General features: G+C 33.8%; 2 protein-coding genes and 2 long non-coding RNA genes across 4 annotated transcripts; 1 reads left to right on the top strand and 3 right to left on the bottom strand.

Moving 5' to 3' along the window:
* Positions 1-80: 80 nt before the first annotated feature.
* Positions 81-694, bottom strand: LOC129939091 (uncharacterized). Its single transcript, XR_008780506.1, has 2 exons — positions 543-694; positions 81-479 (listed from the first exon to the last, which is right to left on the bottom strand). It is a non-coding gene; the product is annotated as an uncharacterized LOC129939091 (long non-coding RNA).
* Positions 695-7,847: 7,153 nt separating this feature from the next.
* Positions 7,848-8,893, bottom strand: LOC129940880 (uncharacterized). The gene is made up of 2 exons (XR_008780780.1): positions 8,736-8,893; positions 7,848-8,666 (listed from the first exon to the last, which is right to left on the bottom strand). It is a non-coding gene; the product is annotated as an uncharacterized LOC129940880 (long non-coding RNA).
* A 4,918-nt stretch (positions 8,894-13,811) lies between these two features.
* On the bottom strand, positions 13,812-14,511 carry LOC129940488 (uncharacterized). Its single transcript, XM_056048842.1, has 2 exons — positions 14,354-14,511; positions 13,812-14,268 (listed from the first exon to the last, which is right to left on the bottom strand). Exons 1-2 carry the CDS (start codon positions 14,402-14,404, stop codon positions 13,879-13,881), a joined length of 441 nt encoding a protein of 146 aa, XP_055904817.1. The 5' UTR covers positions 14,405-14,511; the 3' UTR covers positions 13,812-13,878.
* A 585-nt stretch (positions 14,512-15,096) lies between these two features.
* Positions 15,097-16,061, top strand: LOC129939790 (general odorant-binding protein 56d-like). Its single transcript, XM_056047932.1, has 2 exons — positions 15,097-15,480; positions 15,547-16,061. The coding sequence occupies exons 1-2, from the start codon at positions 15,427-15,429 to the stop codon at positions 15,895-15,897; spliced, it is 405 nt and encodes a 134-aa protein (XP_055903907.1). The 5' UTR covers positions 15,097-15,426; the 3' UTR covers positions 15,898-16,061.
* Positions 16,062-18,698: the final 2,637 nt, after the last annotated feature.

Below are 18,698 nucleotides of genomic sequence, written 5' to 3' on the forward strand. Positions count from 1 at the left end.
GTATTTTTTCCAACATATTTCCCAATTACTCTCTTCTATTTAAATTCTTAAATAAAATAAAAAATTTCCAAAAAAAAAAATAATAATTTAGTTTCATTTTATTATTGATACCAATTATACATTTGTAGTACATCTTTAATACATTTCAAAGCATGATAACCACATTCACAATTATCATATAAATCGAGTGCATTCAATGTATAAGAACAATTTCTAAAAATTCGATTTCTAATTTTCCATTCAATTGAAACTTTCATTCCGCCACGTTTAAAACTACATCCCTTAAGGAAATTGAGTTTTTGCAATGTACAATGAATATAACACTTCAGGGTTGGACTATTCTCAGCCAAATTCATGCCTTTTTCTTCATCTTTTACAAATTCATCTACTTGCTGATATGTGGCGTTTGTTTTTAACATACACTCATAAAACGGATCCCCATCTATATACTCGAAATCATCGTCTTCACTTGAAATACACTATTTGATATCACAAAATGCAAATATATAGAACCTGAGCTAAAATGAACATAATGTACGTACCGTGTATGCAAAAATTAAAATAGAAAATAATATCAAAAAGCCAATTGGCATTGCTAAACTTTTAATACCGACAATACAATAGCTACTGAAAATGTTTAACTCCATTAAAATGATTTTTGTTTAATTAATAAACAAAAGAAAACAATACATTATTTAGTAATACTGACAAAAGAATAATGGCTATTAAAATTGAAATCAGAATGTTTTTTTAGTTTATGAAATTTTCTACTGAATATTTAATACCAATTATAACTAATTGTATGAAAAGAACTTTTAAGAGAGCAATTAAGTTTGCAAAAAAACACAATTTACAAATTAAACTTCATTAAAATATCCAAATTCATATTGGAATGTTGGACACTTGGACAGGCCCAGGCTGACGTTGTAATTGGGTCTCATGATTTCACCAAAAAGGTAACATGTACATTTGAAAAAAAAACAGGGATGCGACTTTTTATCCCGTCCGTCGATTTGTCTAACTCTTTAACAAAATTTTAATAACAATATCTTGTGTGAAATAGGAAATTTTTTTTTAAAGTTGTTAGTTAATTTTTACTTGCGACATAACGGGAACTATGTATGGCAAGTTTTGCATTCGTGCAAAATGTCGAACTCGAGATTTCATTCAAACACGCGATATAACGATGGTAGAGAAGTCGAAAAAAGTGGGTCCTGCGATTCCGTCCAGTCGTCCTGCCTGTCTGTCCACGCTCCTAGAGCCTAAGCCATTGGGTCGATTGAGTTCAAACTTGGAAATTAAGGTTTTGAGCAGATTCGCGTTAGGAATTTTTTCACTTTTTGTTTAAGATCAAAACTAACAGTGGCCCCATAACATTTTTTTGTAAAAAAAAAACGAAATTTCAAAAACTATTAAAAACAAACCGATTTTTTTTTAATTTTTCCTAAATTTTTATTTTTTAACTGGGCTTCTTTAAGTAAACAAAATTTTTGATTTTGTATTGCTCCGGAAAGGTACCGCTCATAAAATCGTTTTTTTTTTTTTAATTTTTTCAGGAACTTAGGAACCGATTTTAATATTTGATGATCATTAGTGTGTAGGTACATATATTTTTTTGGATTTCTTTTTAAAATCCGATTTTTTGAAAAATGGTCCACATTTTATTGTGAAATTCAAATCTAAAACGTATATTTACAATAACTAAACAACTGCATAATTAAAATATTTTAAAGAAAAAATGGAAAATTTGTATACACACAAAAATTATTTTAAATAAAACCGGTCTTAGATCATAAAATAAATAAATAAATTGGGTGGCGCAACAGTCAGTAGTGAACCAAGGCCCAGTGACTTACAACTCGCAAACCATTTATGTGTGCGAGTTCTGTTGTCAGGAATGGAAGGTACCTAAAATTTTAGGCAGAATCCGAACGGCTAATTTGAGAAAGCGCTTCTTCATGACGGTACCTTGACAGATTAAATGGCATTTATATCTTTTTTTTTTTATAATAATCTCACACTCAAGGGGATATATTACCCTTATTATGTAGACACAGTGTGAGCACTAGGAAAGGGAGAGAGGGGTTAAAGGAGATGTCGGTGCACATTGGTTTTGAATTCCTGAATATTGCAATAGCTGGGAAAGACAGAGTGTGGTAAGGCATTCCACATTCGCATAGTACGGCTAAGGAACGAATCTCTGTACTTGACAGTACGACCGAAGATGGGCTCGAGGGTATATTGATGACCATACCTAGAAGCGCAACTATTACGGTTGAACTGTTTAAGGGGAGGAATGCAGCTGGCTATTTCTCTAGAGCATAAACCATTAAAATAACGGTAAAACAGGGTGATACAAGAAACATTTCGACGATGTTCAAGTGACGTAAATGATCTTATGATGGTAATATCACCAATCAATCTAAATGCTCTACGTTCAATACTATCCAAGAGGCTTAAGTAAGTTGCAGGAGCACCAGCCTAGATATGGGAGTTATACTCAAGCTTTGGACGTATATAAGACTTTTAAATAACAGCCAGATCAAAGGGGGAGAAAAACTTCTTGCATCGCCTTAGAAAACCCAAACATCTTGCGGCATTTTTGGCGACATCGCGTATGTGATCATTCCATAAGAGGTGGTTGGTGACACACATACCGAGAATATCGAGGTGTTCAGTCTCATTGATACAAGTGCCATCCATGGGTAATGGCAATGGGGGTATAATTCGCTTTAACGATACAATACAGCATTGCGTTTTCGAAGCATTAAATTCCACGCGGTTTCTTATTCCCCATTGTACAATGCTGTTTAGGTCGGAATTTAATGAGCTTATCATATTTTGTCGTTACAGTTCCACATCCGAAGAAGAGGGGAGTGAATCTGAAAACGAATATGAAAAGCTAAGAGTACTATCGTCAGCGAAACAATGTATTGGATTAGATGTTTCAGACAGAAGATCATTAATAAAAATGAGAAAGAGTGTTGGAGATAGAACAGAGCCCTGGTGCACACCAGCATTTATTTTGTGGTTTTCAGACTTGAATCCATCCAATACAACTTGTATTGAACAATTCGAAAGGTAATTACTAATCCAATGAAGGAGGGATTCATTCAAACCGAAAACACGCATTTTCGATAAGAGAGCCTGATGCCAAACCCTATCAAATGCTTTTGAAATATCAAGTGCAATAATCTTACTTTTTCCAAAACTATGTAAATATTTGTTCCACTGTTCGGTGAGATGAACCATGAGATCACCAGTGGACCTATTGCTACGAAAGCCGTATTGCCGGTCATTAAGAAGCTTTCGATCTTCAAGATATTTCTTGAGCTGATAATTAATCAGCGTTTCCATGACCTTGGAAAGAAGGGACGTAAGTGCAATCGGTCGGTAGTTAGAGGGTGAGGAAGATTCGCCTTTTTTGGGAATAGGCTGGACAAATGCCGTTTTCCATCCGCTCGGAACGAGACCTGAGGAGTAGGACAAATGAAAAAGCTTACGCAGTAGTTTTGAAGAACACATCTTCAGAACAATAGCGGGGATACCATTCAGACCAGCAGATTTGTGTATGTTAAGATCTTTTAGGACTTTCGCTACAGTACGAGTGCGAAAAAAGATTTGCCACATAGAATCATAAACTCGCTCAAGTACAGGCGGTGTCATAACACTCACTGGCAGAGTTGAATTGGCGGCGAACTGCCTAGCAAAGATATTTGCTTTCTCTAAAGAGCTAACAAATGGAGTGTCATTCACAACGAACGTAGGAACCGAGGAAGAGGAATAATTCCTCATATTTTTTACAAACGACCAAAAATTTTTACTGACTTTGGGACATTGCAGTATTTTTTGTCGTAATTTTTGGTCATGTAAAAATTTGGTCCGTCGAATATGGGCGTCGCAGGCCTTCCTGGCTTGCTTGAACTTATTCCGGTTTTCCTCAGTTGGATTGGCTTTAAAACAACGGAAACTTACCTTCTTAACCCTAATAAACTCTTTACAGCTCGCATGGACCCATGCGTTTTCCTTAGATCTGATGCTTTTAACCCAATTCGGGATAAAAGTTCTCATTCCCAGGAGAATCAAACTTGTGATCATATCAGCGCTGGCGTCAACGTCACTATCGAGGAAGCATAGTGACCAGTTAAAGATCCTGAAGTAATTGTTGAGACCGTCCCAGTTGTTTTTCTCGTATTGCCAAACGGTTCTCATAGAACACAAGAAATTTGCTGATATGACACAATGGTCAGATGTGCCTAGAGGAGATAAAACACTTATAGTGTACTTACCAGGGTCACAGGTAAGAAACAAGTCAAGAGTGTTTTCTGCTCGACCTACCACGTCCGATATTCGAGTGGGCTCGTTGACCAGCTTATCTTACTCGTATGTAGGTACTTTTAAAAACATACTCTTTGCTTACAGGTGCTTATTCTTTAGATTTTTAGTTGAAAGAAAATGTTTGCCAATTTAAGTAGTATATTTTAATTTAATTTTTATAAAAAAACTGATTTTTGATTTCTATACAATATCTACTAATTGTTCAAAATAAATATTTTATAACATAAAACTAATTTGAAGGCAATAATCCAAGATATTCGAGTCAAAAATCCATTTTTATAAACTTTTAAATGAGGTTTTCTAGGTTTTTATGTTTTTGTCAAAAGAACGTCATTTCGATTTTTCTTAAAATTTGATCAGGTGTCAAAAATGTGATTCTTCGTTCCATGCAATTATTTAACATATAAAATCATTTTTTTTTTAAATATTTAAGTTGACAAATGTTTTTTTTTAGTTTTCTCTTTTATAAAAAAGCGATAATTTAATTTTGTTCAAAATTATAGCAGTTTGTTATCATGTCAAATTCTATTATGCACCGTTTAATTTAAGTCGCTTGTTGGAAATATTTATTAAATTTTTTACGCCATTAGATAGATAGATATATAGATCATTCGATTTATTAATATTCGTTTATATACATATATACATTGGTTACAAAAATAATTTAGTAAATCGTTAAGGCTTGGCTATGCTGCCGAGCAAATTTCTGCGTATTTCACATAAAATTGGACACTTTCGCATAAAATGGATTACATCATCCCTTATTCTTAAGTTACAAAAGGCTGCAGTAGATAGTTAGATCCTCTCGATGATCAATTCACCTCTCATTTTGAAAAATGCTGTTATGAGCTCCTGGTTGTTCTCGTTTCGAAAGTAGTTACGTTCGCAGCAAGGTCTTCTAGCTTCTTATACCGCAGATTTTTCTTCTCAATTGTTTTTAATGCCAGAATTTTTGGGAGTCTTTCATCTATCATATTTAAAACTTTTTTGATATAATCAATATGAAATATAATAGTATTGTTGAAGAGCGGTGGTAATCCTGTTTCAATTGATATCATATAGTTTGGGGTGTTTTTCGGTAAACGAAAGCATCTTTTGATGAAGAACCTCTGAAGTTTTTCTACAGTATCAAACGTCTCCCCTCCCCATACCTGTCCTGCATACATCATCTGCCACTGCAACAAAAACCTTATATTTAACACTATGAGATATTGACTGGTTTGAGAAGCATTTCTTCCATGTTGCAGATATTGCACTTTAAGATTTAATCAGCTTTTATTTAAGATGTGTTTCCATATTAAGATTGCTGGTTATTGTAAGTCCAAGATATTTGTAGGCCTTAACAATCTCGATTGGTTCGCTGTCCTATTGCCACTTCTCATTCCTGTCTGTTCTACCAGAATTATTCCGGAATATCATCACCTTGGATTTGCTCAAATTAACTGTCAGATCTCATAACCGGCATTACACATCCCATAATTGTAAAACTTGAAAAAAAGTGATCGGCGTTCAACGGTATCAAAAGCTGTCTTGAAATCGACAAAAAATACGTAGAGCTTCTTTTTTTGTTTAATAGAGGTTGCCGCTATGCTATGCAGTACAAAAATATTGTCGATAGTCGAGTAGCCATTTCTAAAACCTGCCTGAAATTTTCCAAGCAACTTCTTATTATGAATCCAACGGGTCAATCGGTCATTTAGTAATGTTGCGAATATCTTGTAGGTGGCGTTGAGAAAAGATATCCCACGGTAGTTGGATGGATCATGAATGTTGACTTTCTTATGTATGGGAAAAATTAAGGAATTCTTAAACTGTTCTGGAATACTTTTAGTATCCAATACTGTATTGAAAATACAATACAATATATAAAATTGAAAAGATGGTAAATTTAAAGTTACCCTATCTGTTTTACATTTAAAGAATTCCAGTGGTATACCATCAGGTCCTGAAGCTATTCCGTCCTTCAATTTTACAAATACGGTTTGAACTTCATCATGAGTTATGATACTATCCAAAATATCATTAGAGTACGAAGGTTTAGCGTATTGGATAGGAAGCGTAAGACTCTCTGGGTTCAAAAGTAACAGGAAGTGATTATGCAATACATCGATATTTAGTTTTAAACTGATTTTTGGTTTTGCTCCATTTAATTGGTTAATCGCCATCCAGAATTCTTTGGAATCCTTGCAGTTTGTAAGATTAAGAGCATCGGTTTCATAAAACTTTGTTGTTTTTCCTTGCATATTTCGTTGAATTCTGCATTCGCTACTAAATACATTTTTTTGAAGGAATGCCAGCTAAATTTTCTAAAAGCTTTTAACTATCCGAATGATTTCTTGCGTGCTTTTTCGCAAAGTACGTCAAACCATTTTTCTTTACGCTTAAAAAATGTTCCCTGATATTTTCTCCATTCCGGGCATGAGAGTTATATAATTTTTTAAATGTTGCCTTTTGAAATTGGGGTCGCCGTTGGAAGATTTCGTGGTTGGATCGATACTTGTGCGCTCTGTCTTCTTTTCAATTAAATTTTGGTGGCAGCTTTAAAACCGTTATATTGTCTTGCTCAATTAAGTTAGTTCGGAGTTCAACTACTAATGGCAAGTGATCAGAAAACCATGAAATCTGAAATTATAGGAATCCGATTTCCCTTTATTAGACAGTAATCCAGCACTGAACTTCCCTGCTGGCCTACGAATGTATACTCTCCACCACTTATCAGACTCAGAAATGCCATTTAATATTCGAAACCCAAAAGCATCACAAACATTTAACAACTTAGTTCCTCGTGCATTAACAGTAGTGTCTTTCGATTTCTTATTTTTCCCGCAAATCTGTTTTGTTTTAAATCACTAATTTCTATCCTCGCTTTAAGGTCCCCGATCATCATAATTTTATCATATATATTTTTATAACTTTGTTGTCCCCGTTTTAATTTCTAATATATTGACTTCATCTTCCACCTTGAATTCGTAATTTATATCAGATAGAGATTTTTTGAAGCCTCCATTATATTCTCCAAATCCTTCTATTATACGAACAAAATTGTTATAACCATTTTTATGTAAAATTCTGACTTTTTTGCCAAAACACTGTTAAATTTCATTGAATGTCCGGCATGTCACCACTTGAAGTTTAAGGCATACTTCATAGAAAATATACAAAAATGCTACAGCACTATTGACTAGACTGAACTGGACCCACTATTGTAAGATAGAAGGGAAGTGCCAATTTAGGAGATTTCTTAGGAAGTGTCAAGCACATATGAATGAATCTCATTTATAATAAAATATTATTTTCCCGGACTGCAAATGGAAACCCTACAATATTTTATTTTAAACATTAATTTGTATTTTAACCCTGACGTCTCAACAAAATGTACGAAATATGAGCCTAGTAAAAAAATTAGTTTAAATTTTAATTATTTAATTTTAATATAATGCACAATTGCTACAATTTTGGAGTAACTTAAAAGTTTTTGTTTTTAAAATTACCATGTAATAAGGACTTAATTCATTTAAACCTTATATTTCATTAATATTTGCATTAATATCAATCCTAATAGACACACACAAATGTTTCTTGTAGCATTAGAATTTGTACCTTACTGAAAAAAAATATAGGTTTATGGTTACAGTTACATAAAAGTACTCCAAAACTCTTGCCTTTTTAAAATTTTTGGCTTTAAGTAAGACTCCTGCAAATTGAATTACCAATTTTACAGCTACTTTAAATTACTTAAGTCTCACAATTTTAATGTTATTGCTCTTCTTTATGTTGCTTTCGAAGTTTTTGATTCAAAAATATCTAGTTCCATATTTATAATATACATTTCAAAATTTACCAACTCTTCAAAAGAAATAATATCTTTGAAAAGAAAAGAAATGTACACACAAACAATAAAATAACAATAATTTTATAATACCATTTACTATCATCTACTAATTGGTAAAATTTTATAAATTAAAATTATTAGATAATGTATTTTGAATACATTTCAAAGCCTGGAATCCACATTCACAAGTATCGTTTCCGTTAAGGTTATTCAGTAATTCAAAACAACCCCTATTAATTCGAACTCTTACATTCGCATCAACTGACAACGGTATTGTACCTTTAATAAAAGTACATCCTTTAACTAAATTAAATTTTTGTAACACACATTGGATATAACATTTTAGATTGTGATTGTTTTCTGCTAAATTAATGCTCTTTACTTCGTCTCTTGCGAATTCATCTACTTGCTGGTATGTGGCGTTTGTTCTTAACATACACAAATAAAACGGATCACCTCCCTCATTATCATCATCGTCCTTATTATTAGATGCAAACTGTATTAAAAAAACATAAATTTATATTTTTTAATTGCTTAAACTATAGCTTAGCTAGGAAGTCCTTACTGTGTATGCAAAAATTAATAGAGCAAATAATATTAAAATGCAAATTGGCATTGCTTAACTTTTGATACCAGCAACACAATAGCTACTGAAAATGTTCAACCCGACTAAAATGAATGTTTATTTAATTATTATACAAAAGAAAACAATACTTTATTAAATGATATACTGATGAAGAATGATAAAAACTATTACAGTATAAAACAGATTTTGATATCAACACTTCTACTGAATACAATTACCATTTGTTTTTATTATAAACAAATTATTTTACTTTAAAAAAATGATTTTAATTTGCAAATTAAACTTATTGAGTTGATTTTTATTGGGAAGAAATGTAGGGTTGCCATCTTTAATGAAAATGTGCACGTGCTTCGCATTTACAAAAATATAATAAGTTACAAATAGGCGTTAAACGAAGTTAGTACTATGTTTAGTTTTTGTTGTGGGGAAAGAATGGAGGTATTTCAAATTTTAAACTAAAAATAAAAATATAGCTTAGGAACTTAATGACTATAAATAAGGATTTAAAGAGGCATATATGTGTGCAAGCTTACGTGTACTTACGTTCAGATGTCCGTACCTTTGGCATAACTCTTATTTGTCGGTAATATATCAAGAATCAGAACAAAAAGATAGACTTTAAACAAAAAAAAAGAAGAATTTTGGTTTACCACAAATATCTTTAGAACCAATAACGGTAGTGACTTCAATTAAATTGTATAATATTGATCGTTATACCAAATTACTTTAAACTCGAAAAAAAAACAACTTACAGTTTTTATAACTGAACAAAAATGTTTTCAAACTTAATTCTTTCTTTAAAATAACAAAGTTTTTGACATGTGCTGAAATTCTAAGAAAAATCGAAGTAGCTGTTGTTTGTAGTTTACTATTTTTTTTCTGTTTTTAATTCACATGCTTGTTAATGCATAAATTATTCTTAAAACATACTTTTTAAACAACTTACCATAGAAATTTATTGTAATTAGTCCGATTTGTCAAATTGCAAATGTTGACATTTCTCGACGTTTCAAGGTCCCTAAAGTCGAAATAAAGGATTTTTAGAGAGATGTCTATGATCCATAGATGAACCAGTAAAGATATTGACTCCAAATAAATTTTGTTGTGCAGATAATAATGCAGAAAAGACTCTTAAAAAAGTAAGTGTTTTTTTTACCATATCAACTTAAAAAAGTAAACAATTTAGTTGACCCAAATATGTATGTATATCATGTGCCAGTAATAACGCTAGCAACTTGAATACAAATTGTATTATAAAGGGTGATTTTTCAAAAGCTGTAGGAAAGTTTTTCAAAAAAAAACACATTAAATTTGGAATGAAATCTTTATCTGAATCGGTGTACGATCCATATAATTTAATCTTTGAATTTTTTTTATTATTTATTATATAATTTCATGCAAATGTTGACCTTGACTGCGCCTCAAATGGTCCATCCGCTTAGTGCGATTTTAGCATACTCTTTCCAAAATTTCGGCCGGTACCTCACGAATAGATATATACTTCAAAGTTGTCTTCCAATGTCTAAAGACGTTAAATCGTACGATCAAGGCAGCCAATTGTCCGGTTCCGAACGTGAAATAAAATGTTCATCGAACTCGCCTCTCAATAAGTCCATTGTTGGGCGTGCTGTGTGCCATGTGGCACCGTCTTATTCAAACAACATGTCATGCAAGCCAAGCTCTTGCATTTTGGTCAAATCAAATTTGGATATCATCTCACGGTAGCGCTCATCATTCACAGTAACGTTACTATTCACATCATCTTAGAAGGAGTACTTCTATACTATAAAATAGAAGAAACGCGCGATGAATTTTCTTAACAGAGCTCGCATTTTTATAATAAACTTCAAACGTTGTTCGTTTGTAAAACAATTCATTTTAAAATTATAGACCAAACTGAAGATGTTTAATAGTGAAACAAAACACGAAACGTACGTTAGCTGTTCAAACCAGTGTTGCCAAAAAATCACCCTTTATATTGTGAAATACCAAAATAAAACTTAAAAAAAAAACAACTTAATTTTTTTATAAATAAAAAAGCTGAAAAAAATAATTGGCACCTCTTACATTTTAGGAAAAAAAAACTATTTATTTCCTAAATAATTTTATTAAACAATAAATAATAACTTTTATGACATCTGGTTTAATGGTCAGTTTTCTTACAAAAAAAATAAGAAACCTGATAAAAACAATACTAAGAGTTGGTAAAAAATTATTTAATTTAAATAAATATTTCCAAAAATTTCATCTTTAATATCCTTTTTTTTTACTTAAAAACTACTTAAAATTAGGTCCTTAATATAATTCTTAAAGCTAACTAAAACTACCTAGTCTACCTATAAACTACTTAAATCTAGAACAACCACCAAAATTGGTACTCCTGTTTCACCCTATCAGTTCGGTCCCGTTCGGACACAGCCCTACTGAACCGAAGGAGCTCTGCTCCGCCTTGGGCCATGACGTCCCGATTGTACAGGAGTCGCCTATCCACGGTTCTTCGTCTGACGTGGTAGATTAACGGAACTGCCAATCTATCCTGTATCAGACCGCATTTGTCTAAAAAGAGGAATGCCTCTGGTGGAATGAACCCGCTCAAGCGTGCACTTTCAAAATACTCGTCGTTCGGATAGAACGCCCCGAAAATTAAATTGTTGGTCGAAGACATAGCTTTTGCAATGTGACCTCGAACGAGTTTTATCACGAAATTGTCAATTCTATTGATTCGAGCCCCGTTGTATAGGACCTCGTTGGAATAGTAATGCTCATAAGAAGATTCGGCAGTTCGATATAAGCCGGTACAGCGTCGTAAACACTGCCGCTCGAACACCCGAAACTTCTAAATCTGGGAAGGGGCAACGTTGTACCACACAGGACAACCATAGACGATCATTGGCCATATGAGGGCCATGTAGCAAATTACCTTCACTCTGGGGTCAAGGCGACTGCTAAAAAACAGCCGTTTCGTCAGAGCGAAGGCTCCTCTGGCCCTGGTCAGAGCAGCATTTATATGTCTGTCGAAATATAAATACTGATCTAACCAGATACCGAGGTACTTCACTACACTTTTGCTCGCCAATGGCTGCCCGTGAAGATCAACGATGACCATCTTGCGCCAATTCTTGCACGTATCCCTCGTGGCCCTAGCCAACGGAGTCCGGAACAGTATTGTCTCCGACTTTTGGACATTTATTTTCAGTTTCTAGTCGTCGCAATATCGCTTAATCTTGTCGAAATCACACTGCAAGAAAACTCTAATAACCTCAACCTTTCGGGCCGTTCTTTACGCAATTAGATCGTCGGCGTACGCAATTGCCTTTGTAAGACTACCTATCAGATCGCTGGTGTAAATGCTAAAGAGAATCGGCGAATTCACCGCTCCCTATTGAAGACCATTTTTAATTAATAATGTTGTGGTAGAAGTTAAATTGCCACTCTTAACAACACACTTTCTACCGTTAAGCGTATCATAAAGTATATAAAACAATGGCTTGCTTATGCCAAGCCTGCTCAGTTTTAGGTAAAGACCCTCTAACCATATGGTGTCAAAGGCCTTTTCTAAATCAACCAGGACATCACCTGTGCATTGTTGTTTTAATTTATTCCATTGGATTTCAGAAACGAGTTTAGACGCAGCATGAATTGTGTCATGACCGCCCTTGAACCCGAACTGCTTATCCGGAATTATTTTGTTGTCCGCAGCCCACTTAGTCAGAGCCCTATTGATGATCTTTTCGAAAACTTTGCTGATACTCGGAAGAAGATTTACCGACCGGAGATCTGACGGGTTGGAGTTGTCCTTTCCCTTTTTCGGGAGAGGATGAACCACAGCGGTGTGGTGTGGTGGCAATTGACATTTGCCTCCATCGGTATATGTCTTAGTACAATGTTGGATATACCATCGACACCTGCTGACTTTAAATTTTTTATTGAATTGAAGATGAGCTGAAGTTCAACCTTCGTCACTATCAAGGGACTTGGACCCGTTTGCTCGGCGATTACGGCATTTGCCATAATCGTGGTACTCAGATCGCCATTGTGTCATATCATTTCGAAGGTAAAAGTGATTAAGTAGGGCTCTGTTTTCCAGGTCGTGGCTGGGGCGAATGCTAACATTCACCTTATACAATTGCTGGAAGGCAGCTCCCACCACCTTAACTTTTTCCTTCAAAGTCATCGTCAAAGATGACTTCTTCTGGATCTGTTTGCTCTGTCCTGAGAACGTCCCTGCTCTCTTCAGTTCTTTGGAGTTTCAGACACGGAAGTTCACTTTCGTTCTTTTCTCTGAAGATCTTGTTGATTTTAGTTAACAGAATAAATATATGTTTGTATTGACTTTGAAATCAAACTATTCCAACACATTATGCAAAATATTGTTGATAACTTTAAGCAATTTTTTTAGAAAAATCTTACTGACAACTTTAAAAAAAAAACAAGAAAAACAACAAAAACAACAAAAAACTGATAACAAATGGTTTTCGACTCAAGTATTGTGGAGCAAAGAAAGATATTTATTTAAAATTTTTAATCATACACAAAATATTGTAACGAATATTTTGTTGAAGTCTTAAGCAAAACAAATCGACTGACGTAATGAAAAGTTATAAATATGTCAGCCTCTTTATTATTTCAGCATTAAAATAATGTAGTACCCGTAGCATGATGGTTAGTGCATTGGACTGTCATGCAAGGGGTCTTGGGCTCAATCCCTGCCTGTGACACCTTACTTTTTCTACGGGTACTGCCTCTTGCCAGGAATTGACAAATTCTCCAAAAGTAATTCTTGTCATGAAAAAATGCTTTCTCAAATTAGCCGTTCGGATTCGGCATATAAACTGTAGGTCCCTTCCATCTCTGACAAAATTACTCGCACACAGAAATGGTTGAGAATTGTAAGGCACTAGGTCCTGGTTACTCATGGACTGTTGAGACAACTAATTTATTTAATTTTTTTATTAAAAGATTTGTTTTATAATATAAAAAAATATAATTAATTCGTCAGCGAAACTTCAATAGAACATTGGCAAAATTTCGAACAAGAATTGGTACAAAAAGTAGTTTAATAATTATAAAAACTTTATTTTGTTTTTTTTTTTTTATACTTCCAATTAAATCGAGGTTATATTTATGAATTGTTCTCAAAACCATCAACTACATTTTTCATACATTTTAAAGCCTCAAATGCACATTCACACTTATCGTCTATGTTAAGGTTCTTAATTACATTGAAACAGTTGCTATTAATATTAACTCTTATAAGCCCATTAACTGACATGGGTAATATACCCTGTAAAAATGAACATCCATTAAGCAATCCATATTGTTCTAATATACACAGAATGTAACATTTTATACTGCGATTGTTTGCAGCTAAATTGATGCTCTTTTCCTCATCCCTTGCAAATTCTTCTACTTGTTGAGGTGAGGTGTTAGTTTTTAACATACACTCATAAAACGGATCACCATTCACATATCTATGCTCATCGCTATCCTCGTCCTTGTCACTAGAAGCAAACTATTAAGAAAAATATTTTTTTTTGAATATGTTGACAAATAATGCAAATGTACCAGTAAATAATTATATACTAGCTAATTCTTACTGTGTGTGTAAAAGTTAACAGAGAAAGTAATAATAAGTTAAGAATTGACATTGCTCAACTTTAAATAACAACAATACAATAACTACTGAAATTGTAGCAGTCCATTTAATTGAAATAATACCCCTTACTCTATGCATACACTAATTACGTAATTGTGTATTAATAATGAAAAGAATGGCTATTTCAATATAAATCAGATTTTTAAAAGGTGACTTTTTCTATTAATTATTAAAAACCAATTACACACAATTGTTTTGAAAAGAACTACTTCGCTCAGGGTTTCGTTTTTTTTTTTTAAATAAAAAGTGGTAAAAATTTAATAACATTGCTGGATTTACTTGGCGTAGGTCAGATCAAACAAGGGGCCCGTGATGGGTTTATAAAATAGTCTACCTCTTCCGACTCTCATACTCAATCAATTTTAACAAATGAGGTCTCTAAAGAAAAAACTTTTTTTTTAGACTATGCTGTTGTATTTTTATTGAATAAACATTATTTGACAAAATTACGTTTCTTTCTGGGGCACTAAAATGACAATACTTTCTTAATAGATCAAGATTTCCTAAATTCGATTCTCGCTATAAACATTTTTATCACCGTAAAAATAAATTATATGAAGTTTTGCAAAGAACAAATCTTTTTCTTCTTTATAAATAATTGTTTAAATATTTTACTTAGTTTTCGTAATATCTCATTACCTATGGTTCTTCATTTCATACCGAACAAAAAAAAAATATTTCTTTTAAATAAAAGTTTATTACGTTTCTTGTAAACGAATAAAATAAAGTCCAATTCGGTACATTTTGAAGTAATAGGTAATTGTGTGATACGCCACCTTACTTAAATTGCAATTTATGGCTAAACCTAGTTTGGCAGTTTCATCGTTTAAAGTGATAAATTGTTAAAATTAACAATAGAGCAAAAACATAAAAGTACCTCAAGCGTAAAACGAAAAAGCAATCACAAGCAATTTTTGAATGGTTAATTTACCAAAAACTGGTTGAATTATTGCATTTTGATTAAGTATATAAATCACCAACAAAATTCTATAGAAACAGTAACAAGAAATCATCATGACAAGAGTATTGATGTTCCTTGTGATAATAGCTTTGGGCGTCCAAGCTCGGGTAAATTCATAAATATCTCTATCTAAATCTATAAAATTTCTATATTTCAATTTTAATATATTTAAGGCTGATCCTCCAGAAGCATTAGACCACACAAAATTTATTGAGGCCAGTAATTGTTTGAAAAAGGAAAATCTTATATTTGCTGACGTTTTGGAATTCGCTCTAGAAGACAAATTGGAATTAGCTGAAAAAAATCCAAAGTTAAAATGTTTCGCTTCGTGTTTGTTGGAATATGGAAAACTTATAGATGGTTGTACGATTCTAAGTAAAAACTCAGACACAGTTAAGGACAAACAAATGGAGAAGTTCGTCAAATTAGTAGATAGTTGTAAGGATGTTGTTAAGGGAAGTGATCGTTGTGAATGTGGATTTCAATTGATCAAGTGTATAACAGAGAAAGGAAAAGAGAAGTAGGCTTGCTTTTTTAATATTATTATTGATTTACTTTTTAATTATTATAATTTGTACTTATTTTGGTTTATGTATTTTACGGTTCTAATTTTCGTTAAATTGTTTTTTTTCGACATTTGTTTATTTTGGCAGTTTTAAAATAAATATTTTATTTTAATTAAATTTCATTTTACTGTTTTAAAAAATTTGAGTGAAGAAACATTTTTAATTCATATTTGGTGCCAAATAATTCAATAAATTCTGAAGTGAATAGTGTATGTTACACCCTAAGTTATCATAGAAATTTTAAATCCTTCTTTAATGGAATGAAAGCGAAGCAATTGTCATTTATAGAGGCTTATCTGTTACTTTGATGATGAAAACATACATAGCTTAGTTGCAGAAATTTAAAGTAATATTTTATCACAGTCAGAAAACTCATATTTGGGCAGAAAATTATACATGACACTTCCCAATAATAAAGATTCTCCTGATTTAACAGCTGATATGTTAAAAAAGAAAATATTGAAAAACAGCTCTGATAAAAATTTGTTCAAATAAAAAAAAAAATTGTCGTTTAATTCTTGAAAAACTATAGCAATATAAAAATATTTTTGTTTTGCAATTCAAAGAATCCAAATAATCCAAGAAAATAAGAGTTTTTAATTTTTTAGCACAAACTTTATATTGGGACTACTGTTATTTTAAGTCTGGAAACAAATTTGAAGTCAATCCAACCAATATTTTGGTCTGAAAAGGAGAAGACAGACAGACAGGCGAACGGATTCGGGGGACCCACTTTTTTAAAATACTCTACCACCTTAATGTCATGTTTGATCATAATCTCGAGTTCAAAATTTTTACGAATGCAAACTTGCAAAAAGAGGATGAAAAACTGCGATATTTACTATGGTGACTGCTACCAGAAAAACCAACAGTGCTTATTTGGATACGTCTTTTTCATTGGAGTCAAATTAGGCAAGAAGTCTTGAACTATAGGTGCATCAATGAGCGCCTCATGACCATACGCATCAAGGCTAAATTCGGCAACATTAGCTTGATATGTGCACACGCCCCAACAGAAGAGAAAGACGACAATACCAAAGATATGTTCTTCGAGCTCTTAGACAAACCATATGGGCGATTTTAATGACAAGCTAGAAAGGGAAGACATCTTTGGTGGAATAATTGGGAAAAATATCCTGCACAACAACTCTTCTGACAACGGATGCAGGCTCATAGACTCGGACCACTACCTTCGTTGTAGCCAAGGTAGCACTTCGGGTTTCCAGACCCAAGGCAAAACAAAGAGGTCCAGGGAGAAGGTACAACGTCGAACGGCTACAATCACCAGGACTCGCCAAATTGTTTTCCGACCGATTTACAAGTGACCTCTCTCGAAGTTCTCTGCCGCCAACACAATGTATCGAAAACCAGTGGCAACATTGCCAAGATGCATTCAGAGAAGCAGCCTATGATGTGCTGGTTTTCAAACAGTCACCCACAAGGAACCCCTTATGGTTTGATGAGGAATGTCGGCAGGCAAATGCAGCCAAACAAGAGGCACGCAAAGCGGCGCTGCATAAAAGGACGAGAGCTGCTCATGAGGTCTATGAGCAGAAAAGGAGAGAGGAACGCCGAGAGAGGGCATGAGAAGCGTGCGGTCGAAGATGTTGAGAGGTTTAAAAGCAGGAATGAAGTTCGAAAGTTTATGAACAGGTGAAACGAAATTCACAGGTACATAAACCTAGCACGGATGGCTTGAATGCCGAGCTCTTTAAAAAAGCTGGAAATAAGTTGGTTAGGACCATACATCAACTTATCTGTAAGATTTGGTCGGAAGAACGCATGCCCTATCAATGGAACCTCAGTATTGTTGATCCTGAAAAAAGGAGACCCTATTAACTGCGCCAGCTATAGAGGAATCAGTCTACTTAACATTGCCAATACAATCTTATCTGCCGTAATATGTGAACGTCTAAAGCCCATCGTCAACAACCTGATAGGTCGTTATCAGTGTAGTTTTTTACCAGTAAAGTCCACAGTCAATCAAATATTCACATTATGGCAGATCCTGGAAAAAACCCAAGAACACCAAATCGACACCCACCATCTTTTCATCGATTTCTAGGCCGCAAATGACAGCATCTACAGGGACGAGCTGTAAAGAGTCATGTCTCGTTTTGGCATCCCTGATAATATGGTCCGTTTGTGCAAAGTGACCATGGAGAATTCACGCTGCTCCATAAAGGTTGAAAACAACTTAACAGAACCATTCGATGTCAAAAAAGGTTTTAGACAAGGTGATGCGCTGTCATGTTATTTTTTTTTAACATCGTGCTTGAAAGAAGTGTGCAGAGCTCACACGTCAACACTAAATGCACTCTCTTTCAAAAGTCTGTCCAATTACTGGCATATGCTGATGACATTGACATAATCGGAAGAACTCAGCGTGATGTCAATTTGGCTGCTGTGAGTATTGCGGTAGAGGCGGCAAAAATGGGTTTAACGGTTAATGAGGGCAAAGCAAAGTACATGCTGTCGTCAAGAGGGGACCTACAACACCGACGTCTTGGTCAAAACGTCACCATCGACAGACGTAACTTTGAGGTTGTCAAATACTTCGTAAACTTAGGCTCCGCTGCAAACGCAGAAAACAACACCAACGCTGAGATCAAACGCAGAATAACTCTTGCTAACCACTGTTTCTTTGGACTAAGAAAGCAATTGAATGTTAAAGTCCTCTTTCGAGGGACCAAAGTGTTGCTATATAGGTAAGACCCTTATCATCTCTGTCTTGCTACACGGTGCAGAAGCATCATGGA

This window comes from Eupeodes corollae, chromosome 1 (genome assembly GCF_945859685.1).
Source record: "Eupeodes corollae chromosome 1, idEupCoro1.1, whole genome shotgun sequence".
Taxonomy (NCBI): Eukaryota; Metazoa; Arthropoda; class Insecta; order Diptera; family Syrphidae; genus Eupeodes; species Eupeodes corollae.